The 27,450-nt window shown below is 40.8% G+C and overlaps 2 protein-coding genes and 1 long non-coding RNA gene across 3 annotated transcripts in view; 2 read left to right on the top strand and 1 right to left on the bottom strand.

The window, feature by feature from the left end:
• SLCO2A1 (solute carrier organic anion transporter family member 2A1) overlaps nucleotides 1-2,780 on the bottom strand; it is an 82,210-nt gene extending 79,430 nt beyond the window's left edge. Inside the window, exon 1 of the mRNA XM_058188432.1 lies at nucleotides 2,131-2,780. Within this exon, the coding sequence (XP_058044415.1) occupies nucleotides 2,131-2,226 (96 nt within the window). The 5' untranslated portion in view covers nucleotides 2,227-2,780. The remainder of the gene's footprint in view (nucleotides 1-2,130) is intronic.
• A 14,596-nt stretch (nucleotides 2,781-17,376) lies between these two features.
• LOC131200452 (uncharacterized) lies at nucleotides 17,377-19,552 on the top strand (the record flags this gene model as incomplete). The annotated part of the gene is made up of 1 exon (XM_058187209.1): nucleotides 17,377-19,552. A coding segment is annotated over exon 1 (1,077 nt), but the record flags the coding sequence as incomplete, so codon positions are not given.
• Nucleotides 19,553-19,561: 9 nt separating this feature from the next.
• LOC131200453 (uncharacterized) overlaps nucleotides 19,562-27,450 on the top strand; it is a 43,456-nt gene continuing 35,567 nt past the window's right edge. The window contains exons 1-2 of the long non-coding RNA XR_009155622.1: nucleotides 19,562-20,139; nucleotides 21,428-21,565. This is a non-coding gene — a long non-coding RNA (uncharacterized LOC131200453). The remainder of the gene's footprint in view (nucleotides 20,140-21,427; nucleotides 21,566-27,450) is intronic.

Here is a 27,450-nt window from a genome sequence, read left to right as displayed (position 1 = left end):
TAAAATGGTTGAAAACTATAGGGTAAGATGCTAAATTATTACTGTTTCTTTCAACACAGACATGATATGGCCTAGAGACAGAAAAAGATTAGAGTTTATATGTATGGCAAAGAATGTGCAAATCGCTGAACTACTAATTTCTTATGCAAACAAACATCTTAGAAAGGAGCCATATAGGGACATAGAAATCCCAGATGGATAAGCAGGTTTCAGAAAAAGCAGAGGGACCCAAGAACAGATAGCTAATATAAGATGGTCTATTCTTGTTTATAAAGTTATACAAAAAGATGAATTATCTTTGCTCTGTTAACTACAGCAAAGCTTGTTGTTAATATCAGAATAAGCTAATGGATGTCAGAATATATAATAATTTTTGGAAAGTCCTCATAATGTATAAGTACTGTAGGAACAGAAAGGGTTTGAAAGGGTTCAGAATTGCAAAGCAAGCAAGAATCACTTCCAACAATTTATTTAGCAAGAGGCTGAAACATCAATTTAAGCTGGTTTGATAACCTTACTTTATTTGCCAAAAGAAGACGTCACCTTAAAGAGCTCATTGTGAAAGCAAAAGTGGGGAAAGCAATACCTGACTGTGTTAAAATATTACAAAGCACCAATTCTTAGTGGATGCACAGTGGACAAAAAGTGAAGTTGGTGGGTAATTTTATTTTCTTGGGCTCAGAATAAGATAAAAGTGGACAACCTGCCAGAGAAAGGATATTCTGGAAAGAGTGTCAATGATAGATTTAAGCAAGATCATGAAGGATGTCCCCAAAGATTGAAGAAAAAAGCTAAAATAATTTTTTCTAGTGATAATATATTATCATGAAAGCTGGGCATTAAGTAAAACTCATAGAAAGAAGTTAAATGCCTTCTTAGAGATGGTCCATATAAGAATGACAGACTGCAAGAAGAACTAAGTAATAACTCCTGGGACAAATGAAGGCTGATTGTTCCCCTGAGGCAGTGACTAGTAGGCAGAAATTCAGAGCATTTGGATATGAGATGCAAACAGATGATAAACATAAAATAAAACCATGCTTAGAAAAAGGGAAAGGGAGTAGTGGAGGATAGCCAATAAGATGGATGGATGGTGTAAAAACAAACTACATGACACATTTGTAGTAGTACTTGGATCTGAAGACAGGTCAAAGAGGTGAGCATTTGTCTGTATTCTCCAAGAAGCAAACCCAATTTGATGTGTCACCTAATGCTCCAGCTTAATTAAAGTGTGAATCATAGTAAAAGCACACAGGTGTGGGAGAGTAAAGAATTTCGGTTTTCAAGAATTTTGGTTTTTTGCAATATAGCATATGCTTCAGTACACTGCAAAAATGATAATTATACCACATACATACAGAGTAAATGCATTGTTTATTCGGAAATGAATACCAGTTGCTGATTTCATAAACTTCCTATCTAAGTGGCACAGGATGGTCTAAATCTTATTTGTCATGAAAGCTTTATAATATCTTAGACATTTCCTATTAATTTACTTGCTAGTAAACCAGGAATTCTATTCCTCTTTCATAGAATGTAGCCTCTGGAACAGCATCTCCTACAAAGCCCCTCTCCTGACAGGGTTTAAACTCTTTTTTTCTCCAGATGTGTAAAAAAAACTTCCTACAGTATAAGATTTTGAATGTTTGATTTTTTTTCTTCTTCTTCTACACATGCATTGGTCCTCTCTGTTTATATTATTATTATTTGTTGTTGTTTTTATAGAGTTAGGGGGCCTTACAAATGTGGCAACTCCATGAAGAAATAAGTGCACAGAGAGGACCATAGTCTTGATGCACCGCACGCAGTTCAAGGGCTGTATACAGCTTCTAAGAAAGCTATTAGGTTTGGAAATCTGAATTAAATACAGGTGGAGTTTGCCTATTAAACTTTTCCCCACTGAAAACCTGCCCATTAGAAGGTGGCTCCGAGAATCAGGCAAGAAGGGCTGTGTTGACAGGGGCGAATAGCAGCCAGAGCATCTCGATCCCGCTCTATCCCTAGAAAGTTGGGGGGCGGGGGAGGAAGGAAGGGAACGGCGCCGATCCTCTACGAACAAAGCCAGTGGCGAGGCGGACTCCTTCCCAACCACCTCCCGGCTCTTCCTCTTGGAGCGAAGGTCCTTCTTACCTTAATGTTACAGAAGATCTTGCCCGGGCAAGTATTCAGCCTCGGAGGCTTCTCCTCGGTTGCCGGGGCTTTGCTGTTTTCAGACTGAAGCCCCATTATCTGTTCAGGCTGCCGAAGCGCTCGCACCACTTCGCCCTGAGTCCCCGCTCCGCGTCCGTTGCTGGCCGAAGAAATCGCAGGAGTAATCGAATAGCGCGCTCGCTTTGCTTCTCCCTTTCCATGAGCCCCTATGGAAAGAGCGGGAGCTGCAGTTCTTATAAGCCTGCCCCACGCTCCGAAGTGCCGAGGAGACGTGGCTTTCCCCTCCCTCTTCCCTCGTCTACGTAAAAGCGGTCCGGTTCCCGGCGGCTACTGCAGAGAAGCAGGTGTGGGTTCCAATTCGACTCTTTCTGGGGACTTTTGGTAGCGCCGCCCAACCTCCCGCTTTGGTTAGCTTTACTTGCGGAGCGTAGGAAGTTGGACGGATCCTATTCGGAACGTCAGCGAATTCTTCGCCTCCCGAGTCCCAACTTCAAATCCGCTGAAAGGAGATACTGTTTGGGAGATGACGTCCCTCTCAGTGTCCTGGAAGCGCGCTCACTCTGCGCGCACCTTTCCTACAGTTTCCGGCTGTTTCGTCAACATAACGCATCTCAATATTGCCCTGTTTAGTTCAGCGAGGTTTCCTTATGAACAGAGAGTCATAGATAAGGCAGCGCGCGGCCTGGGGGTGGCGGGGGGAGGGGAGGCTGAAAGCGTGCCTTACCGTCCAAGTAGGCCGCGGAGCAGTGGTGAAATCCAATTTTTTTTACTACCGGTTCTGTGGGCGTGGCTTGGTGGGCGTGGCAGGGGAAGGATACTGCAAAATCTCCATTCCCATCCCTCTCCAGGGGAAGGATACTGCAAAATCTCCATTCCCTCTCCACTCCTGGGGGAAGGATATTGCAAAATCTCCATTCCCACCCCACCAGCCAGACGTGGTATTTGCCGATTCTCCGAACTGCGCAAAATTTCCACTAACGGTTCTGCAGAACCTGTTAGAACCTGCTGCAGACATTCAGCACTTCTTTCCCTCAATGCCTCAGTTGGTAAGATTTCAGTCTGCGACCTGTAACCCGTTGGGCTTTGTTTGCAAACGGCCCGGCACTCTCGCTGCTTGGAGATTTACGCAAAAGTTTATTGATTGAAGCCACTTTTACGCAACGCCACCAACGATAAGGGAGACAAAAAAGAGAAGTGTCAAAATCACATGAGCTGCGTGGCTTTCGGAGGTTCCCAGTCCCTGCTGAGGAAGGCGATTGGTGTATTCTTACAAATCATAGAAAATGTCTTGCAATATTTCCCTTTGGCACAGATTTCATGGCTTTTGCAACAACAGAGTGTTATTTATTCGTTCATTTAGATTTAGGAATTTTAAAATGCTTTTTAATATTTAATGGGCACATGATACCTATAGATAGTCTGAAATGCCTTTTTTCATTGCTTTTTTGTTTAATTTATCATTGCTTTTCCTTTTTTATGTGTCTTGTTTTTTATTTTCTGGGATTTTTTGTAAAGCCTTTTGTGCTTTACTAAAATACAGAACCCATTTTCTAAGCTATTGTAATTTGAATCTAGTTTGCTGAATTTACAGGGCAGATTAATTTATCTGACTCTAGAGTCTAGACCAGTGTTTCTCATGTAGGAGGGGAATTCTGGGAGTTGCAGTCCACATATTTTAAAGTTGCAGAGGTTAACAAACACAGCAGCTGATAAGTACCTATATGAAAGAAGCAGATCAATGAAATATTATCTACATTTACCTCAGCATGGCTGGGATCTAGGCTTACACTGTTGACCCAGGCCTTATTTCATTGAATGAATGAGCTATTGAATGAGATAATGGGAATGATTGATTTATTTCAAACACAAAAGCTACAAATCAACAACCAAAACCAACTTTCTTTTTATACTATTTTAAACTTTTAGGAAGTTGGACTGTGTTAAAACAAAAGTACTTTAAGCTAAGCATACCCACATGCACCTCCTAGCTTTTTATCATAATTTCCATTATACTTCTTTCTATTCCCTGTAGTTATATCCACTTTCTGTAGTCTTAAGTTAGCACATTCTGTTCTCCAGGTCATCCTTTACCAAGAAGTCTACATGAGACATAGAATAGAAAGAACAGAATTCTTTATTGGCCAAATGTGATTGGAGACACAAGGAATTTGTCTCCAATGCATAAGCTTTCAGTGTACATACAAGTAACAAGTGATAAATCAACAAATATTTTACAATTGCTGGTAACCTTAAATACTAATGTAAACAGGCTTACAGGCTATCAAATGTGCACTACCAAATTGGCTGGGCCAAATGAAGTCAGGCATGCTTTGTTGCTTGTTTGGTCTAAGGGGCTCTGTAGGGAATGTCAAGATGGGATTTGCAAATGGAAAAAAAAGAAATGGAGTTCAATCTTCCTTTTTCCCCCTGGTACTATAGGGATACACCTGTTTGATTCTAGCCTTTTAAGTTTTTAAACTTCTATTATTTATTTGAAAACAGCACCATCATCTTAAAAATTAAGTTTCACTGGAGAACATCATTTCTGAAATGTACATTGCAGGCATGATGTCCCTGTCTTATGATTTAATGATTCTGTTGTAATTTCTTTAACTCAGTCACAGAGAATCAGTCAGTCAGCGTGCAAGTTTAATAAATAAATAACAAGAACAGCACCTATTATTATTTCTTCCTTGAAATAGAGCACCACCCACGAAAATTCAGAGTAGGATCCAAAGTAATAAATTTTCCTAATGAAACCAAGGAACAAATTAGTTCTAACTCAGCAGAAGTTAATGAGAACTAACTACTATTACATACCCTATAATTGCTTCCCTGCTTCTTTTTCTCCCATTCTCCCCTCCCTTGACTCTCCCGTCCTAGTAATAAAACATAACTGAAACTGTCACCCATTCAAATCCATTCCTTATCCTGGATAGGATTGAGAAATAGTTATGTCATACACAGTGCTCTGTGTGCTTCTTTATTTTATTTTTTTTTAAAAACTCTAACCTTTCAATCTTTCAAAAGGCTGAAACCTTATTGTCAAGGAAGATGATGAAATGATGCAAGTCACATTGTCTTCATCAGGAAGATACAAGCAAGCAAGAATTTTCAGCAGTGACAAGGACACCACACTCACGATTTGAGTTAAACCTGCAGAACAGTCCTTGCCCATCCACTTGTGCTGCTGCTGAACTGGAGGTTAAGAGTTCAGCTGTTGAACCTCAACAACATTATGGGAACACTAATGCTAAGGAGAGTTTCTATAGTGTTTTCAAGCTGGTTGTGACAGGATAGTTCAGGGCTGTCAAACTCCCGGTCCGCGAGCCAGATGCGTCATGTGCTGGCCACGCCCGGTTTAGCGAAGGGTGAAAAAGTCCAAATATGTCACGTGACGCCACCATGACGCTGTGAGTTTGACACCCCTGGGGTAGTTGAATGAAAACACACACCGCTATATGAAAAGAAGCACACCGATGCATTTGGCATTATGTTTATGATATGCTTCACCATGGTTTATTTAATAATCTGCTCAAAGAACACCTTCAACCAATATCCATGGTTTATTTATTTATTTGATTTTACCTTGCACAATCCCAGCAACTTTAGGTGGTTCACTTATAAAATCAGGGGAAATAACATTGATATAATAAAAACAAACAATGTAACAAAAGATGGCACAAAGAGGGCAACAACCAGAGCAACACACATTATCCAGGAAGGGGCTTTGATCACCCCCAGCAAATGCCTGGGCTAAGAGCCACAGTAGCTGAGCTCACATATTGTAAGACTTATGATGGCTTACTGTCCAATTGAATGAGTCATGAGTCTTACAAATTGTCAGGGATAAAAAGCAAGAACTGTTGCTTGGATCTGATCCTATACCCTTTTCCTCTGCCATCAATGTTTTACCTGGGAAGCTATTCTTGTAAATCATACCAAATATTTTTCAAAAATTAGATCTAGGTATGTGGGCTGTAATAATCTGGATGATTATTGGTAATAATCTGTAATAATCTGGATGCGGTGATCACCTAAAGTGGTATGGAAAGCTCTAATCCCCTGCTTCATACTGGAATCCAGATTAAAGCATCCTTAACAAAAGGCTGTCCACAGGGCTGTCTTAATGCATGGATCTGATAGGCAATTTCCCGGGGCCCCATGAGCATAGGAGCCCCGTACTATTCCGTGTATGTTAACCCTTCAATGCACCTTGTATCATATAAATAGAGCAACATATTTATTACATTCTCCGTTATGGTGGAGACAGCAGTCAGAGTGGGTGGAGCTCCTCTGTTCAGATTGGATAACAGCCTGTTGAAGCTGAAAGTCCTGCCCCTGGCTGCTGGGAACTCCAGATTCTGACTCAGTTGTTCAGCCTGGACGGTTGCATTGTGGATTTCTCCCTGCCTGACTTGCAGAATACATACTTGTAATCTCCCTGCCTGACTTGCAGGATACATACTTGTGATCTCCCTGCCTGACTTGCAGGATACATACTTGTGAGTAACATTTTTCTTATTTTTTCTCCGCTGGCTGCAGAAGTGATTATTACTTCTGCTTCAATCCTGTTGAGCTGCAGGCGTTCCAGGATATTTTTGGTGGGGTTTTTAGCGCCCCCGAAGCCAGCAGGGATTGGATGAGTGGAGTTATTCACTCCCAGTATAGTTGGGCAGCTTCTAGCACTGCCGAGGGCTTGCTGGGCTGTTTAGAAATTGTTTGAATTAGTTTGCCGCCCGGCTTTAATTATGATCGCTGAGGAGTTTGGTTTCCGCCCCCACAGGGTAGCCTGCAATTTACCCAGCCCTCCGTCTCCTATTTCGCGCGATCTGATTTTTCCCGCCCAAAACAGTTTAAATGGATCGCTTATTGCAGCTGCGGAAGGAGACGCTTAGAGTTTAGTGCTCACTCTGCCCCTCCCCTATCCAAACTCCGGCGGCCATTTTGAGCACATTTGGAGTGAGTCTTCAGAAGATTAGTCCTGAAGTTTACATTAGGCGGAGTTAGGGGCTAATTTGGGCGTGGAGCTTTGTGCTCTCATTATTTCAGCTGCAGTTCTCCTCCAGTTCGGACTTTAATAGTTTCTCCCTCTCTCTATTGGCGGCCGCCATTTTGAATTTAAAAAAAAAAAAAGAGAAGTGATTCTTTGGCCTTATTGAGGTCTAGAAACTTAATATTTCATCATGCCTAAGGCCTTGGCAAAATCCAACAAACGCCAGGGGTCTCCATTGCCGGAGGAGCAAGGTCCATCAGGAGGGGTCTCTCCCAAGGCCCCTATTGCAAAGTGCAGCCGTGTTTCCAAGCAGAAAACCAAGGCCCCACCTACTTCAGGCTGCAGTAAGTCGTTGTGAGATTTAAAACCCAAATTTGATATTCACAATTCCAAGACAAGTCTGATTAACAAAATCAAAGATTTATTGTAAAAAAATATGAAAATAAAATAAAATAAAAAAAGCGGTTGCAAGCGCGGCCTCTTAGACTCTTCCCAATTGGATTGAGTTCAAAGAGCGCAAGAAGCAGTTTTCAAGCTACACATTTTATACTCCTACACAATGCACGCCACGCCTAAGAAATTCCCCCCTTACCCACTTTGTCCTTTTAGTTGTTTTACACCTTTAAGGGTCATCTTGGCAATTTCCGTCCATTCTCTGATATCTTTTCTTATTTACTTATAATTTTCACCTTGGGCCGATGTTCCTGTCTCCTGATAGGATTTTTGGCTCAGGTGTAAGTTTCTGTCTCTGGGGAACTCTTATCAAGTCATAATACATTGTCTCCACAATTGATTACATTACCAATTGTAGTCACTTTGCATAGTCAGAAAAGAGCAAACAGATAGTCTCACACTTTGGTATTACATTTGTTACAATTTATAAAAGAATAACCTTTATTTATTTCCTTTAATTCCATTCTTTTTCTCTTCTACCTTAATTATTCTTTTATACTTTTAATAATTCATAACTCCCTATGTTTTCTTTAGGTTCCTGTGGAAGCAAGTTTTTATATTCTGAATCTTCTTTCCCCAACCCGTTTTCCTACCTTCATTATTAACATTGTTTCTTTCCTTCCGCTTTCTATTGAAGTTGTTATTAAAGTCATGCTTTTCATTATTAGTTTTATCATCATTTGTATGAGAGGAATCAAACATGGTAAAAACATAATAGCCAAGAATCCTAATATTGCGAATTTTGCTAATTCTTTCCAATTTGCACACCATCCTCCGAACCAGTTATTTACCCCATCTAAGGTCAATCCTCTCCAGGTTTGGACTGGGACATGAGCTAATTTTATCTATAATTTCCTTTACTACCTTTCCACTCTCATCTATTTCAATGCAGCAATTACTCAAATTAATTACTTCGAGCACTGCTTGCAGCCGAATTACCCTTTTTAAATGGGCTCTCTGGTACCTAAGGTGCCATTTTCCACCCATATAGCAGGTCCATAATAGTGGATGATCCTCTCTGGAGTCCAATCATCACCCTTCCAACTTCCGATTTTTATATCGCTTGGTTGTATGGCTCTTTTTGCTCGGACTTTATCTGATAAATCATCATACACAGTTAGTCCCAGCAATTGTTTCTGTTCAATGGGGAGGAGAAAAAACTTGGCTTTATTATTCCTAGGATGCAAGATTCGTACTACCCCTTGGGTAGATACCCATAGGCATATTTTCCACATATCCAATACATACCTTCCGGGACTACCCAGTCCAGGGTGTCGTTTTCAGGATCCTTTAAATAAGCCATCTCAGTTATTTCACTTAATATCTCCTCCTTTGATATTCCACTTTCCCCCCACCAACTGTTATTGCTCCATACAGTCAAGCAAATCATGTCCCCTACTGCTATTCTCCTATTTTTCCTTTTTCTTTCATAACATACTTTCCCTACTAAATTCGTAGTTAATGCCCAGGTCCCCTTTTCCTTTTGTGAAATTGAGAGTTTTATTTTTCCACATATTTATCACAATATCATGTTTCAATTCTTGAGCTTCCCATGGCCATTGTTCTCCCATATTTGTTCCTCCACACACAAAACAATTACTTACGATTAAAGTTTTAGCAATTTCTTCAGCCAGTTGCACAAACATATTCACTGCTTTCTTAGGAAATTCAGGTAATTCTAATTTCTCAAATTCCTGGTAATATGACCAAAAGATACTTTTGCGTATTGATTTTACCTTGGTTGTTTCTATTTTTAATACTAGCCACCCCCATGGATCCTTTCCGGTTCCGTCTATTCCTATTCCAAATTCTTTATATTGGATTCCTTGTTCTGTATTAAATTTCATTTTGTATGCAATCTGTTAAGTCAGTTTGCAAACAATCAGGAATCATAGTGTGGTATATCATTGTGTTCTCAATCTTCCCCTCTCTCTTTGTCATTTTTACGCATGGCTCTAATGGTTGGGCAGGTTTTAAGAGTATAATAAGAAGGCTTTCCCACACGTACCACCTTGTAATGTGCCAATACATCTACTATGATCTTAATATCACACTCTATTTTACACCCTGTACACAGAACACAATCAATACAGTGAGAACAACAACAACACCCACAAAGGCACCTGCAAAACCAGCACATCCAGGAGATAGTGGATTTTCTCACTCTTTGTTTCTTTTGGTTGAGGCAGAAATATAAACAACAATACAGTTCTTGATAGAAAAATTTGCAAAGTTTTGATCCTTATGCCTCTATTACCCCTCCTTCTTTCAAGAAGATTGACTATTGGTACATTAAGTCCTTTGAACTTTGTCTTGAGTGGGTCTCCTTGGTGAGACTCCACCTCCCACCTCTCTGGGGCTGGCACGGGTCCTTTCACTCGAGTGTAGTGAGTCCAACCCTTCTCGGCTGTCTGGACTGCAGTTTCGGAAGTGAGTAGTACTTGGAATAGTCCTCCCACTTCGGGGTTAACTTTTCCTCCTTCCGGCTCCAGATCAGCACCCAATCACTGTGGTGGAATTTGTGGACTGGAAACTCCAAAGGTGGTGTTCGAGCCAATAGTCCTTTTTCCTAAGAAAATCAAAATATCTGGACAGTTTATGCACATGTTGTTTCAACACTTTGTCTCTGGTTTTCAGGGAATCCATGCATATGCTTCCTGGATTGAAAGCTACTCCAAACAACAATTCATATGGTGATAATCCAATATTCTTTCTAGGTTGAGTGTAACAAAACTCTTGACACCACTGCTGCTGTAGCATTACTGCAGGGAAAATCTTCAACCCACCCTGTGAGGTGGTCCACTATGACCAATAAATATTTTACTCTCCCCACTTTTGGTAATTCTGTAAAATCCACTTGAATACATTAAACATTTGTCTATAATTGACTTTGCTACAGGATATATTCCAATACAACCATAGCATTTTAAAAGTTCATCTACAATAGCTTGAATTCTCCAATGAGTCCCTTCATGAAGTTTTTCTATTTATTCTGGTGCTATTGGTTTACTTATTACTTGCCTCCCATCTGGGAGGAACCACTTTCCCTTATTGTTATTATTATTATATTTGGCCAAAGGCATATACTATCTCAAATGCACATCTGGAATCTGTGTATATTGTCCCAATTTTTCCCTCCAAAATACATAAGAGTTTGATTTAGTGCATACAATTCACAAGTTTAAGCAGACCAATTTTGAGGCAAACCCCCTGCTTCCAGGATCTCTTTAGTATGCCAGTTTATCTCCTTTCTCCAGGGGTTTTTCCTCCAATTCAGGCCTTATTTTAGTTTGTAAGTTCATTACTTCAGAACAATAATTTTCTAACCCATACTGATCCATTGATCTGGTGTTGGCTAAGAACTATGCTGGATTCAAATTGTGATCTGTAATTAAAACCCAATCTGTCTGCTGCATCATATTTTAGATGGGGTGCTCACAATGAGGGCTCTCCCAAAGGTCAATTTCCTACTTTCTTAGACCAATATTGCGGTAGCAGCAATTGCTTGAATACATATTGGCCATCCCCTTATTATTGGATCCATTATTTTTGACAAGAATGCCACAGGCTTCTTTTGTCCTGCCCAGTCCTGAGCCAACACCCCTTGTGTGATTCCATTCTCTGTGTTTACAAACAGATGAAATGGTTTTTCCAAATTTGGTAAACTTAATACAGGAGCCTTGGTTAAAGCTTGTTTCAAATTTTCAAAGCTTTCTTTTTTGTATCCCTCCCATTTCAAATTCCAAGGTTCAGATTGCATTAACTTTGCATACCGGGATTTGGTGAGATCAGCATACCCATCAATCAATCCAGAGTTTGCAGTATCCAACCAAACCTAATAATTTCCTTAGTTCTTGCTTGTTTTTAGATAGAGGCTGAGATGCCACCTCTTCTATTCTATCAGGAGTGATTTTCCTACTCCCTTCACTAATTGTGTATTCTAATGCTTTGTCCACTTAATCTCATCTTTGCAGTTAATACTGATATCAAAGCACACTGCCCCGGTATCAATTAAAAACACCACTTCCTCTTCCTTAGGTCCCACTACTAAATTTATTATGGGATCTCCGTGGAATCCAAAAAGGAATCGCCCCTGACACTACTACTATTGACTTTCATCTTCTACCATCATATTGTACACTTATGCCTCCCTTCTTCTAATCAGGCAGTCTTAAACTCTGTTCTCCCTGCCCCACCATGTCTTCTTCCCATTATCACTTGATTCTACCCTTGCATTCCTTTATTCCTTCCCTGTCTGAAGGTTCCCTGTGATAGCTAGCTGGGGTTTCAGATTTCCCTCTACCACTTCCTTACCGTTGCTACCATGTACCACCCACAACATCCATAAGTTTCCAAAAACAAATCACATTGACTTATTCAACATCTGCCTTCCATCCAGTCCTACTTCTCTAACTCCTTCTCATAACATTCCTCCTACCACTGCCATCCTGGCTTCCAAGTCAGCTATGTCTATGCAGACCAACTTCCTGGCTTCCATCAAAACATCCTCTCTCCTTCTACTATTGCATATCCATTACTTTTGTCCCCTTCTCCCACTCGGAGGATCCTCTATAAACAAATTAGCTCTTTCTCCCAAGGGAAAATCCATTAAACCAAGTTTAACCTTAGACTATAATACAACTACCCCAACAAAATAATGTTCAAGATCTAATCCTCAACTCCTTCAGGTGTTATTTTTGTAGTTCTTACATTAATCAAATGTATTTTGATTAATGTAAAATCCTAAGTATTTTATCTTTCTTTCTACATATTGTAATTGCTAACTCATGTTTGAAACAATTCCTAAAAGGGGAACAACTATATGCTGCTAACAAAATAATGCCTTAGAATGGAGTACCTAAGCATTCAAAATCAGTGTATCCCACACACAGACATTTGAAGTAAAAAAAACAGCTTTAAAAAAGAAAACACAAAATCTAAACGAGGTATTTTGGATCAATGCTCTGAAATATATTCGGGCCAAACTTTAGTATCTGTTATCTGTTTTAAGTAAAATGTGAGTCAGATTCAGATTCCATTCAGATGGAAGCATATTCTCATTGAATAGGTTAAAACATTTGCAAATATAAGCAAAGTCTTTCAAAATAATTTCTTTTATATATAGGTTTAATTAAGCATTTTAAACAAAAATTTCCAAAAGAAAATAAAATCAAAATTGTATTCAGAGCAGAAAAAGAAAATATATCTGCATAGCTTTTATATGCAGATGAAAGAGACCAAAACAATGAGAGGCAAGGCTGCACAAGCAGGTCTCCCATTTGCCCCACCTTTCGCAGACAGGCTCAACAGAGGGGGGGGGGATGTAAGAGAAAAAAAATGGTTAAAAGGAGCAGAAAAGCCTCACTCCCCCTCCCTTTCCTACTTCTCTCTCACCTCTAAGGCAAGAAGGTCCTTGAGTAAGAGAAAGAAAAGTAACAACCAGCGAAAGGAAAAAATGTTTAAAACACTGCACAGAAATCTCACCCCTTTCCTCCATTCAGCAGTCTCTCAACAAAATAATTTTCTCCGTTTCTCCCTCTCTTTCTAGCTTTAGTAAATCACACATTTTTCCCATATTTTCCATGGGATCTTTCTCATTTCTTTTCCTTGCAACTTACTGTTTCTTTATACTAAAGAGAATTAAAGTACATTCACACCAACTTTTACCCTCAACATACTCACATTTGCACTGCAATCAAACTGCTTGTGTAAACCAATTTCACATGCAAAAATCCCCTTTCATGAAAAACAAACATTACCATTATTTCAGGGAGCTTTTTCACAAACCAATGAGCTCCATTTGCTAAATAATTTTGTGTACTATTATCAGAGGGTTTCATCCTCCATCTAGGTCAATCTGTAGCTCGTTCCTCAAGCAGTGGGAAAACTCAGGAAGTGGTTTTAATAAAAAATGTGATTATGGGCCCTAACCACTGCCAGTTTCCCACAACTTCAAGCCCAAGCTTACTTAATTTACTTAGTTTACTTAATTTGCCGACCAGCCAAACATGTCACAATCAATTCAGTCCCATTCAATTCTACATGCACATCTAAGAATTTTTAACAGAAATCACATCAAATTGTTCAAGTCAAATTACATAAAACATAAACTAACCATATCTTCTTTGGTCAGCCCCAGCTTCTAAATCATCTTACTGTATGGAGGGGCTTCCCCAACCTCTAAGTATTTTTCCCTAAAGGACTATTTACAATTTGGGGTTCTTCTTAATTGTTTCAGTGAACTTCTCACTTTTACTCAAAGTTACATCCATTGTTCTATCTCCTCAAGCACTGGATTGTTGCTAATTGTTTTTGCCCTGAGGATGTTCTGTCCCTTCTGATTCTAGCTTGAATCTCCCAGCCAGCGCTGGCTTATTTTTAAAGATCCAGACTATTCTCTATCTATCTTAGATCTCCCAGCAATTGCTGGCTTATCTTTAAAGATCCAGACTCTTCTCTATCTAATTTGCACATCTCCCTTAGCAACTGTCCTAAAAGACTATTGGAAGGGATTTCTACCTCCCTATTTGTTAGTTTTACAGTTACTTTCTTATTATTTGCTTTACAACAACAACAACTGTTTTTACAACAACAATTACTTAGACTCTTGAGAGTTTTCCTGACTATGGTTCCCTGAGGTTCTCGATCTTATGGCCACTCAAAATCCACAACACCAATTCGCTTCCCTTCAGGCTGGCCTTCCCCCTCGCGGGAGTTAAGGAAACGCAACCTTTCAGGTCCTCACTCGCTCTGGACTTACCAGTGTTCCCAGAACACAGTCCAACACACACACACAGCCATTATCGCAGAAACCTCCCATAATCGCTCTCCTGACCACCCAGGTACAATTGCATGTTTCCCTCCTTCGGGGCAAAAGTTTCCTACCTGGGACCTGTGCACTAGGATTACTTGGTCGTCCTGGACCTCTGTTGTTGACTTTCTTTCTCTTTCCTATTCTTTGATTTTGTAAATCAGAGTTGTTAATTTATTTTGGCTCGGAACCCGCAATGGGAAACTAGATCTCAGGCAACTCCAGGCAGTTGAAAACAACTGGCGCGCTCCTGGATTTTACTGAGAACAGCATCCCCTAGAGATTCTTTGAGCCCCACACTGGGCGCCAAGATTGTGAGATTTAAAACCCAAATTTGATATTCACAACTCCAAGACAAGTCTGATTATCAAAATCAAAGATTTATTGTAAAAAATATGAAAATAAAATAAAATAAAAAAAGCGGTTGCAAGCGGCCTCTTAGACTCTTCCCAATTGGATTGAGTTCAAAGAGCGCAAGAAGCAGTTTTCAAGCTACACATTTTATACTCCTACACAATGCACGCCACGCCTAAGAAATTCCCCCCTTACCCACTTTGTCCTTTTAGTTGTTTTACACCTTTAAGGGTCATCTTGGCAATTTCCGTCCATTCTCTGATATCTTTTCTTATATACTTATAATTTTCACCTTGGGCCGATGTTCCTGTCTCCTGATAGGATTTTTGGCTCAGGTGTAAGTTTTTGTCTCTGGGGAACTCTTATCAAGTCATAATACATTGTCTCCACAATTGATTACATTACCAATTGTAGTCACTTTGCATAGTCAGAAAAGAGCAAACAGATAGTCTCACACTTTGGTATTACATTTGTTACAATTTATAAAAGAATAACCTTTATTTATTTCCTTTATCGTCTAAAGCATCTCTGAGGGATGAGCAGAGAAGAGATGAAGCAATACAGAGAATATGTAGTAGGGCAGTCTCTAATTTACCCTCTTCTTCAATGGCCAATCCAGAACCCAGTACTTCTGCTGGGTCTCTTATTCGAGAGGGTATTATTTCTACCTCTCCTGGTCAAGCTTCCTTACAATGTTGCCCAGTGGATATTCCTACAGACGCATTATGGGGGGGATCCCTTCCTCCAGTTTCTCATACAGTTGATGCACCAGTTATTGAGTCTCCTGAGGAGTTTTCTCAGATAGTTCCTTCTACTGCAACCCACGTTGTTGGTCAGGGGGCAGAGCCTCTTTTGCCTGTTTTGCCACATATTCAGGCAATCATTGAACAGACGATTCAAAGGACCCTTTTATCGGGCATGCAGATATCTGAGAGGGCTTCCTTGTCCCATTCAAGGCTATCAGTGAGGAGGAGGATCCTGAAGAGGAGGAAATGCAGTCACAGCTGGGTACAGTCTCGCCTACCCACTCAGTAACTAGCCATCCCTCTCTTTTGGAGGGATTAGAAAGGGGAGATCCTGACCTGTCTGAAGATGAAGGGTTATTACCTGACCAGCCGGCATTTACTGGTCTTTTTCCTCCTAGTCTTTTTAAGTCCTTGCTTTTCAAGGCAAAGAATGTGGCTCAATTGAGTTCTTCCTCGGATCAACCTGTGGCATCATCCTCCAAGGGTGCATCTGACATTCTTTTTTCTGAACCTGACCGAGTTCCGGATTCTATTCTAGCACCCCCACTTTTCATGGACGTAATCAAACGCCAGTGGACAGCCCCTGGTTCTTCTACGGTTCCTTCCTCAGCAGACAAACGTTTCTTCAATGTGGACCCCAAATTAGCTTCAGCTCTACAGACACCCACTGTAGATGGTCCAGTTGCAGCTCTGGCATCTTCCTCATCCATTCCGGGCCAGCCTGAAGAGAACCTTCATCCAGAGTCCTGCAGAGAGCTCATCTAGGTGCAGCTTGGGCAATCCGGTCGGCTTCTTCAGCATCTTTCTTTAATAGGTCCACCTTGTTGTGGCTCAGACAATTACAGGATAAACTTCCAGCAGAGGATACTCGTATCCACCAGGACCTGAATAAGATAATTGCAGCTGTTCAATTTTCGGCGGATGCCACTTTACATGCCATACGTTTTGTTTCCAAATCCATGGCTTCAGCTTTGACGGCTCGACGCTTACTCTGGCTTAGACATTGGCAGGCGGATGCCCGCCACAAATGGAGGCTGGCATCGGCTCCCTTCGCAGGGGAGCTACTTTTTGGTGCTGCGTTGGACCCTCTATTGGTCGAGACTAAAGACAAAAGAAAGATATTACCTTCAGTCTATCGCAGAGGGGAAGCCAGATTTACTCCCTTTTCTCGTCAATCTTCCTTTCGAGGTTCTGAATGGGGGGCTGGTTCTTCCAAGTTCCAGGGGTCCTGGGCTCCTAGACAAAGAGGAGGTCATGATAGAGTTTCACGGGGTAGGCCCTTTCCTTCCAAGCGGCCCTTTCGTGGAGGAGGAAGTCGTCCATTCCGGCGTCATCGATAGGTGCATTGCTAGTCCTCCCATAGGGGGCAGGTTAGCCCATTTTGCGGATCAATGGGAGTTCACTACTTCTGATAATTGGGTTAAGAATACAATTCGATACGGTTTGTCTCTGGAATTTGTTTCCTTTCCAAAAGATTTTTTCATTTGCTGTCCGGTATCTAGGAACAGGGATAAACAGGTCCATATGGCGGCAGCAGTTAAGCATTTAATGGAGATTAGGGCTATTCAACCAGTTCCCGTAAGGCAAAGGGGACATGGGTTTTTATTCTCTTTTGTTCCTAGTTCCCAAATCTTCGGGGGGCTGGAGGCCCATTTTAGACCTCAAGAGACTAAATCGTTTTATTGTTTATCATAAGTTTAAAATGCACTCTCTTCGTTCGATTCTAGATGGGGTTCGGAAAGGCGACTTCCTCACTTCCATAGACCTCACTGAAGCTTATCTTCATATCCCTATTTTCCCGGATCATAGGAAGTTTCTCCGGTTTTGTTATAAGGGGGTTCACTATCAATATAGGGCACTGCCCTTTGGGTTGTCTTTTGCCCCGAGGGTTTTCACCAAGATCTTGGCTGCTATGGCAGCTCATCTTAGGTCCATACCTATTCGACTTTATTGTTATTTGGATGATATTTTAATTTTATCATCGTCAGAGTCAATGGCCAGAAGGGATTTACAGATTGTAGTTCAGACTCTTTCTTTACATGGCTTCTCTATTAATATAGAGAAAAGTCATTTGACCCCCTCAACCTGTTTACTTCACTTAGGAGCAAATATTGATTCCATATTAGGTAGAGTCTCTTTATCTCAGGAGAGACAGAGTAGTTTAAGATCTTTAGCTGGTTCTTTAATAAAGGAAAGCAGAGTTTCCTTGCTGTCATTATCCCAACTCCTGGGAAAGATGATTTCAACCATTTCCATCGTTCCATGGGCGAGATTTCATACTAGAGACCTCCAGTGGTTCCTGTTGCCATTCCAAAGAGCGGGCACAGGCAATTCCACTTCCAAAGTCCTACTGCCCAAGGAGGTTCGCAAGTCCTTCTTCTGGTGGTTGTCATCGGCGATTTCCAAGGGATCTCCTTTGCACGAGCCTCATCGTTTGGTGGTAACTACGGATGCCAGTCTTTTCGGTTGGGGTGCACACCTCAAATCGCTGCTGGCTCAAGGGAGCTGGTCCATCACTGAACGCCGTTTTCCTATCAACCGGCTAGAGCTACGGGCTATTTATCTAGCTCTTTGTTTTTTCCAGAACCATCTATCAGGCAAGCATGTACTGGTGCTCACGGACAATATCACAGCCAAGGCTCATGTCAACCGACAAGGGGGCACCAGATCCAAGTCCTTGATGAAGGAAGCAAGGACCCTATTCCTGTGGGCAGAACGGAATCTTCTGTCCTTGACTGCAGAACACATCTCAGGGGTGTCCAATATTCAGGCAGACTGGCTCAGTCGTCAAGTCATCGACCAGGCGGAGTGGCGTCTGCATCCAGATCTGTTCAACGACCTCTCACGTCGATTTGGCACTCCAGTGGTGGACATGTTCGCAACACGGCAGAACACGCAGCTTCCTCGTTTCTTTGCCAGGTTTCCAGATCATCTAGCAGAGGGAGTCGATGCTCTTCGCAGTCCATGGCCAGAGGGGTTACTCTACATGTTCCCGCCTCTCTCAATCATTCCGAGAGTGGTCTGTCGGATTCTGGAGGAACAGGCAGAGGTCATCTTAATCGCCCCTCACTGGCCTCGGAGGTCTTGGTTCGCAGATCTCAAGTCGCTGTCAGTGGCTGCCCCCTGGAGGATTCCTCCCAGCAGAGTGTCATTATCTCAAGGGGCTCTGGTTCATTCAGATCCTCTATGGCTCCAGTTGACCGCCTGGCGCTTGAGCGGGGCGCCATGAGAAGAGACAATATGTCTGCCAGGCTTATCCGGACTATGTTAGCGTCCCGGAGGCCTTCCACTGAGCGCATTTACTCAGCCTCTTGGCGGGCTTTTTGTTCCTGGTGTCAAAGGGCGGGGGTTTCTCCACTCCGGGTTTCCATTTTGCATATATTGGAATTTTTGCAGGAAGGGTTAGACAAGGGGTTATCTTCCAACACACTTCGTAGACAGGTAGCAGCTATTTCCACGGTTTTATCCTGTGATCCACTGACTTCCTTGTCTCAACATCCTTCTATCAGGAGGTTTTTCAAAGGGGCCAAAAATTTATGTCCTCCCGTGGTCCACAGATATCCCACTTGGGATCTTTCGCTGGTCCTAAATTCCCTAACAGGGCCTCCTTATGAGCCATTGAGGTCTACCTCTCTGAGGCTATTAACTTGTAAGGTTGCCTTTTTGGTGGCTATCACCTCTGCCAGAAGGATTTCAGAATTAGCTGCCCTCTCTGTCCGCAGTGATCTTTGTGTTTTCCATCCGGATCGAGTAGTGCTCCGTTTGGATCCTTCATTCATTCCTAAAGTAAATTCAGTTTTCCATCGCATGCAGGAACTTAATTTGCCTAATTTTTGCCCTCACCCAGTCCACGGGTTAGAGCGCCGTTGGCATACTTTAGATGTTCGAAGAGCTTTGAGAATTTACATTAAGAGAACAGCAGAGTTAAGGAGAACAGAGTCCTTGTTTGTGTCTTTCCTTCCTGTTTCTTTAGGGCGTAAAGTGACATCGTCCACTATAGGCAGATGGATTAGGCATACGATAGCTAAGGCTTACGAGATGAGATCCTGCCTAGGCCCCCGCGTTTAACAGCGCATTCCACTCGCAGTGCAGCTACCTCAGCGGCCTGGTCTACTCAGGCATCCTTGCCAGAGATATGCAGGGCAGCCACCTGGTCGTCGCCCTCTCCGTTTATTAGACACTACAGAGTGGACAAGTATGCTTCGGCTGAAGCTGCCTTTGGCCGTAGGGTGCTGCAGCAGGTACTTGTATCTGAGGTTGAATCTGTCCAGACCGATCCCTCCCGTAGTTAGGGACACTAGGCTTTGGTATGTCCCACTCTGACTGCTGTCTCCACCATAACGGAGAAGGGGCGTTGGTACTTACCTGAGACGCACCTTCTAGTTCAGTGGAGACAGCAGTCAGCCCCTCCCTATTTCGGTCTGGATCCTCTTTTGTTTGTTTGTTTTGGATAATAAAATTTGTTTCTCTATTTTCCACGACGCATTGAGTCTGGTTTTTCTCGCCTTCATCAAAATCTGGGGTTCCCAGCAGCAAGGGGCGGGACTTTCAGCTTCAACAGACTCAGTTATCCAATCTGAACAGAGGAGCTCCACCCACTCTGACTGCTGTCTCCACTGAACTAGAAGGTGCGTCTCAAGTAAATACCAACGCCCCTTTTACTACATTTTTTATTAATATTAACATGCAAATATATGTTTAATTTTAGCAACCATTTACATTTTTATTCCTGTGAGGAGTTGTCATAGGGGGCACAGTACACTGCTTTGCCAGGTGCCCATAATGTAGTTAAAATGGCCCTTGCTGCCCAGACTCTTAATGGACAGTCAAAATCTTACTAAATCCTTTATTTCATGATATCTGTATAACATCTTTTCAGACATTTGAAGGGTAGCATATCCTGCCTCAGTTGCACCACTTGCAGAATATAGCAAAATCCTTTAAAAATAGATTTCAAAAACTTGGATTTCAATTCTTTCAAGAGAAATAATGATTTGTAGGGACCATAAGCTGCAATGAACTGAGTTAATCTTCCAGTTTTGCAGGCCAGTTTTACCTCTTTATAGTAGATATAAGTATAAATTCACATTAAACTCTTACTTTACCATACAACTTCCATTTTTCTGTTATCTAGCATTTTTCTAATCATCAAATCCATGTCATAATTTTATTTTTTTCTATTTCATCCCAAAAATCCAAAAGGGGTTTCCACTCAGCATTAACATTAGTCAGTCTTCTTTAATCAGAGTTATCAAAAACACATTTTTTTAAAGAAGATATAACATGAAGGTACACATGTTGACATTGAAATCCTGTTAGATTCAGCAATGTACACGTGCTTCAAATTTCAGCTTTGAAAGTAGGAGTAAGATACACATTGATTGCCTCCATACAGCATAAAGATGGCCTATCTAGAATGAGATCTTTTAAAAATAATTTAATATAAATAATTTATTTGACAATAAGACTTTTTGATAGCATCTAAATATGCAATTCAATAAAATCTCAAGATGGGGTGCTGTTACTAAGATATTTCTGCTTCTTAAACTCAACATACAATTTTCATTAAGAAGCTTCTAGCCCTCATGGTTTTGAATATACATAAAGTGGTATGTGTGGAATGCCATTTGAAATGTCCGTAAACAACATTATTGCCAATAGATTGTAAGGCCTTTTGAATAGAAAATTGTCAAACCTGTTCTATGTAAAGTACCATTTTTTCAATTGGTTCAATATAAATTAATGATGGCAATAAAAATAGTATTTCCATGTACTTGTTGCTCATGCTATAACTGGAAAAAAATAACACTGTGGAACATGAGAGGAAAAAATATGTGGAAGAGCTACAATATAACTTTAGAACTGTCTTTCTTGTCTGTGCACAAACATATGCACCCAAATATGGGTATGTTCCAGGTTCCTTCTATGTTGTTGGACTATGGAGTCATGCCTGCTCAATGGGTCATCCTGTTAACCATTTGCAAGACATTGAAGTCATGGCTGTTTCCCCAGGCATTTGGATCAAGGGGCGAATGAGCTCTCCTACTATGAGTGGTGAGTGGGGTTAACTGGTTAGCCTTGGGTGCTGGGAATTATGTTTGATGTGTTTATCTATTTTAATCTTTTTTTTCCATAAAAAAGTTTTATTTTTACAATCATATCAAACAGCTCATCCAATGTACAGTTATATACAATTAGTCGGGCTTGCCCAGTCACCACCCCCCTTTTTAACACTCTTCCCTCTTCTACCTTCTTTTACTTTCCAGACCTTCCTCTCCTTCTCTTATCTACATCCTCTCCTCCCTCCACCCTACACCTTCCTTCTCCCTCTTCTACCCCTCTTCCTTCCTCTTCTCCTCTTTCCTACCTCCTACTCTCTCCTCTTTTCTCCCTCCCCACCGTTCTAAAATGGTAACTGGGCAGACCCGACCCTACATTAATTATATTTATACATTGTCAATAATCCCTGTACATTAACCATCACTCCATCTCTACCCTCAACCCCCCCACTCCCCTCCCCCTTACCCCCACCCCCACCCCGACTTCCCAGAACAAAATGCAGGGTATCAAAACTAACAATCATAATCCAAAATAATTCCTAAATTATAATCTCTAGTCATTCCACACATAATCACACTCTCAATTCCCCTCTTCTTCAGAAATATATCTAATACAAAATATTTCCTAAATTTACTCATATGCTATTCGATATTTTTTTATCTGATACTTATTTTGAATATAATCAATCCATATCTATTTTAATCTTGTAAATCACTCAAAGTCACTTGTATAGATCATATAAATAAAGTCATTTTCTCCCCTAGCCTATATCACTGCTCAGTTTTACATATGTATGCACAAAATGGTAGACATGGTGTTTTCTCATGAGAAAAATTGTCTGAGCACAGCCTTCTATGCGCTTGTGCACAATGTAGCCATGGCATTTTTAAGTCTTTTGAATGTCAGATGACAAGCTCCATTTCCTCAAGGGCTGGGCCTTCTGGATGCCAGTATACACATCTACCCTTCCACTTCTGGTAGCTAGGCCTGCCGTGTATAGAATTCATAGTTAAGGATGATTGCTTGACTCTCTTTTGTGTAACTATAGCACACAGTCTTAGATAGACGAGCCTGTTAGCTGCCAGCTACCTTAACTTCCAGCCAATGTGATGGAAGGTTAAGAGGTGTAAGTTCCTGTTCCCAATTTTCTACTGCTTACTTATTTTATTTACTTATTTATTTTGAGCCAGTTTGGTGAAGCAATTAAGGCATCAGGGTACAAACCCCAGACTGAGTTCTAGTCCTGCCTTAGTTGCATGCACATACACTCACACACAATTCATTTTTGAAGGGTATGACATTAATAAATATCAGCCCTCTTGGTTTTAGTTTCTTATTTAATCTTAACTTTAATTATTTTATATTATCTTTTTTAACCTTTTATCACTCTGTAGCCTGCTCAGATTCATTGCCACAGAGATATGGTTGGCACAGAAATTCAAATTAAATAAATAAATTAAATAATAAGAGTAGGGCTGTTTCGGGCTAATCCTAAATTTCCCCAATCTCTGACAAGGTAAGTTAACCCAGTTTTCTGGTTTTTCAACTAGACTAACCTCTCTCTAACTCAAGAAAGCATCGCTGGCTAACAGGTCCACAGAGATCCATTGCAAACCACAAAAAGGAAGAGCTTCAGATATTTTCACTACAGTTTCTCAGTTAGCAATATCCTCCATGGATATTACCCTATGCTGATTGTTAGATAAAGCATGTAAAGTTAATCCTCAAATTACAACCACAACTGTGACCAGAATTTCCATGGCTAAGCAAGGCAGTTGTTAAGTGAGTTGCACCTGATTTTACAACCTGTTTTTGCCATGGTTGTTAAGTGAATCACTGCAGTTATTAAGTGAATTTGTTTCCCCTGTTGTGTTGGCTGGGAACATCACAAGTGGCAACCACATAGTCCTTAATAAAAGGAATAAGATATAAAAGTAAGAAATAAATAATAAACACTCTGGTCCTATTTTGTGTTAGATTGTTGCCTTCTACATGATTTTACTGGCTAAATAAGTAGCATTTAGGAGATGCTGGCAGTATCTGAGTTTTCACTGTAGGGCATGGCTCCTTTAAGACTTGTGGACTTTAACTCCCAGAGTTCCTCAGCCAGCTTTGCTGAGTTGAAGTCCACAAGTCTTAAAGGAGCTAAGTTTGCAGACCCCTGCTGTAGGGGAAAGAAAATGAGGTCTGCTATTTTTATACTATGTTTGTATTATCAAAAATTATTCCACCTAGGGTGAGCAAGTCCCTGAATACATAGGTATTCTGTTGAAGTGATAGCAACCTACAGACTACCAAGCTCCGAGTAGATAATTGCTCTCTTATTCTCCTTTCTTTTATTTCATTTTGTGCACATCAGGGAAGGGATATGTGGTTTCTTAAGAGAAACAATGATGCAAATTTTTAGTTTAAAATATTAACACATGGTGCAGTAGAAACACTTCAGATTATACCCGTAATGCAGCACAAGCTGGAGTAGAAGATCTTCATGCTTTTAAAAAATTATCCTTTGATGACAGGCATTTGTATTATTATTATACATAGGTGAGCCCAACCATATCACTCTTTCATTTTTTTTTTTACATTACACTAAAGTTCTATAGCCCAAATGTAAATCTGAAACAGTCATCAGTTAGGAATCATCTCAGCAAAATAGCAAGAAAATATCCCTGGAGGTGCAAGCAATCTCCAAATGTTGCTGAATAGCAACTACAATATTCAGCAGTTAAAAACTGAGCTTGCATTATGTGCATGTGAGTGAGTGTGTGTGGGAGAGAGAAAGATTTTCATTATATTTTCCAAAAATGTCTTCCTTTTTAAGCTCCTTGTTTCTCTAGTCATTTTTAATTCTTTTTAAAGCTGTGGGTTACTTTTTATTATGATGATGTGCCATCAAGTTGTTTCTGACTCCTAGTGACCACAGAAATCCGTCCGTGGTATTAGGCCACAGAAAACATCAAACTGATTTATTGTAGCTATAGGATGAATAGAAAGAAATTTCAGATTCTTTTTATTACTGTTTGTTAAGTAGAAAGAAATTTCAGATTCTTTTTATTACTGTTTGTTAAGTAGAAAGAAATTTCAGATTCTTTTTATTACTGTTTGTTAAGCTGACAGAATACCTAGCAGCAAAAATAGATGAGCTTAACCATATAACTCTCCCACCTTTTACAATGCTGTAGGGACCGCTGGTTTTTGTGATGTTAAAGATTCCATCTTTACACAGGAGCAAAAGCATCTTTATGCCTGTGTATGCTGGTAGCACTCTGACTAGAAAAGCAGCATCTTACAACACTAAAATAAAGATAAGAAAGGAAAGAAAAGGAAGCTCCCTGCAACACATGCCAGATTTATTGGACATTGGTAAAAAGCCCTCTAGTAAAAAATGCAAAGAACAGAAAGAGTATCTGAAATTTATAATATCTTAAACTATTTGCAGTTTATAGGTTATTTTATTCTGAATGGCACAGAGAATAAAAATATCAACATTACAACAGTAAGAAGTGCAATAGCATTAGAACTCAAAGCATGAAATAAAACGGGTCCCCAACCTGTGGGCCGCAATCCACTAGTGGGCCATGAGAGGTTTGCAACTGGGCCTTGAAAACAGATGGTGAGAGCGCACACACACATGCATCCTCACTTGTGCAAGCAGCGAGTGATGGGAGAACAAAAAAGAAGATTCTCGGGGACCCAGCTCACTGAGATAGACTTCTAAATCTGGGATGTGTCGTCACTTCAAACCTAGTTAATCACACTTAGAGAGCTAGACTTTTAGAAAATCATTGGGAAACAATTTGTCATGTGTGCCTCAGTTCTGACAATAGGCTTAACAAGATCAATTATGCACCAAATTGGTAGTTTTAGCGTTGGTTACAGATTATTGGCTGCAAGGATGGGGAGCTTAGTATATTGTAAGAACTCAAACCATTTGTTTAGTTTATGATTTACTAAAAAGTCCCCTTTTGAGAATACAATGGTTTGCCAACTTTCTCCAGGAAATGCCTGATGTCCCATGAATCTCTGTGCCATGAGAGCCCTGACAGAGTATCATGGCATCTCTAATCCTCCACCTCACACACACCCCCAAACAAGTAGATAAAGCAATAACCTTGGCTTGGTGGTTGGGGAGTAGTCTGTTGTGCTTCTAAGTTTTTCAGCTACTCTTCTTTCACTGGTTTTTATATTCTTGGAAGAATAGACATGCAAAAACAGGAAGTTTGGCATTTTTATACCTGACTGAGAACAATTCTTGGCTGTGCTAAAACGGACTTTTAAATGTTCTACTGTGGATTGCAGCAGATTAACAACAGACCTGGGCAAATGCTTAGTTTGGAAAATGGCAGGGCCTGATTTGCCAGTCCCTTACTTTCTCTTTTCCCCATCTAAACCAGACTTGTAGTTCTCTAGAAGCATAAACTCTAGGAATGTGTGAGTAGGCAATAGGTTGCCAGAAAGGCTGCACCTTATAATCCAAGATGGATCTGACTGAGAAAACCAAAGTTCCTCCCGATTTTCTTGGAAAGGCTGGGAAAAAATCTTACCTGAAACTTCAAAGATCCTCTTTTAGCCTACGTAGATAATATGGGGAGGGGAAGGTTTTGATAAATATTTGTTTATTAAGATGTAAACATCTGCTTGAAAAATGAACCATGTTAACAACATTCTGTTCAACTGGAGCATATTTTAAATAAGAATGCCTAAGGTCAGCTAACATTCTATTTGTCATGGTCCGCTGGCAGCCTGTGGAACTGGCAGCAGAGTCAGACAGTGAGGAGGCTGGGGAGGAATATGGGCCAGTCCTGGAGTCTGGGGAAGGCTTGGACGAGGCCTCTGCATTGGAGGCAGAGATGGGGCCAGAGCCATCTGGGAGTTATGTGCAGATTCTGGAGCCTCTAGAGTTGGACGTCAGCGAGGCAGAAGAACAGGGGGAGCTTGTTCCCAGTGCGTGCATGCACAGAGCTGCCAGATGGCAAGAACAGTTAAAACAAAAGGGGTGACTCGGGAGTAGGGCTTGGAGATGATTGGCCCCTCCCATAAGACATAAAGGAGGAGCAAAGGCATGTGAGCCCTTTGCAGGAAGCAACTGTTGTTCGTGCTGGCCGGTTTCAAGAGTGCAGCTCTGTGTTGACTCTGTGTTCCATGTGGCTTTGCAAAGTTAATTCCCAATTAGGTCTTGGCCACATGTCAAGGGAGATAAAGGTGGGTATTTATCACCATTATCCCGAAGAACTCTGGCAGATTTCTTTCGGATAACTTTGCAATTATTTGGGACTCCTCTGTGAATGAACAGATTAGGAATGAACTGGCTCTGAATGAGCAGAATTTACAGCCATGGAAATAAAAAAAGGGGTTTTGGGACTCATTGTGTGCTTTTATTGTATCAGGAAGCCTAGGTCAGAACACTATTCTATTCAGGCACCTCTACTCTTGAGATGCTGGTTCAGTGACTCAGGGCTGCACACATGTGTTTTTATGCAGGAGACATTCTCACCTGTTGTGAGTCAACTGTTAACAAGAAACATAACAGCCTCAAGCACCCATAGTGAAACCTTGAACAAAGGTTTAGATGCCCTCCAGGTAATCTAGATTTCTGTTCTCATAATGAGTGAGCATAGACAATGATAAAGCAAGCCTGAAAAGAAGCAATTTAGAATAAACTCCATGGCCTCCCAGCTAGATGATCTGATAAATCTGATAAATCATTAATATACGGGTAGTACTTTTATGCTGTTCATAATCATTCTATCATCAATGTGGAAGGAATAAAAACCAGATCAATAATCTGGATGTAAAAAACAAATTATTACACTCTGTGTTTATTTGGGCTTCCATACTTGTAAATCTTTTGAATTTTTATTACTTATTATCAAAGGCTT

The sequence above is a fragment of the Ahaetulla prasina genome, chromosome 6 (genome assembly GCF_028640845.1).
Source record: "Ahaetulla prasina isolate Xishuangbanna chromosome 6, ASM2864084v1, whole genome shotgun sequence".
NCBI classification, from domain to species: domain Eukaryota; kingdom Metazoa; phylum Chordata; class Lepidosauria; order Squamata; family Colubridae; genus Ahaetulla; species Ahaetulla prasina.
Note: the sequence above shows the minus strand (reverse complement) of the source record. Positions and strands in the feature narration are given on the sequence as shown.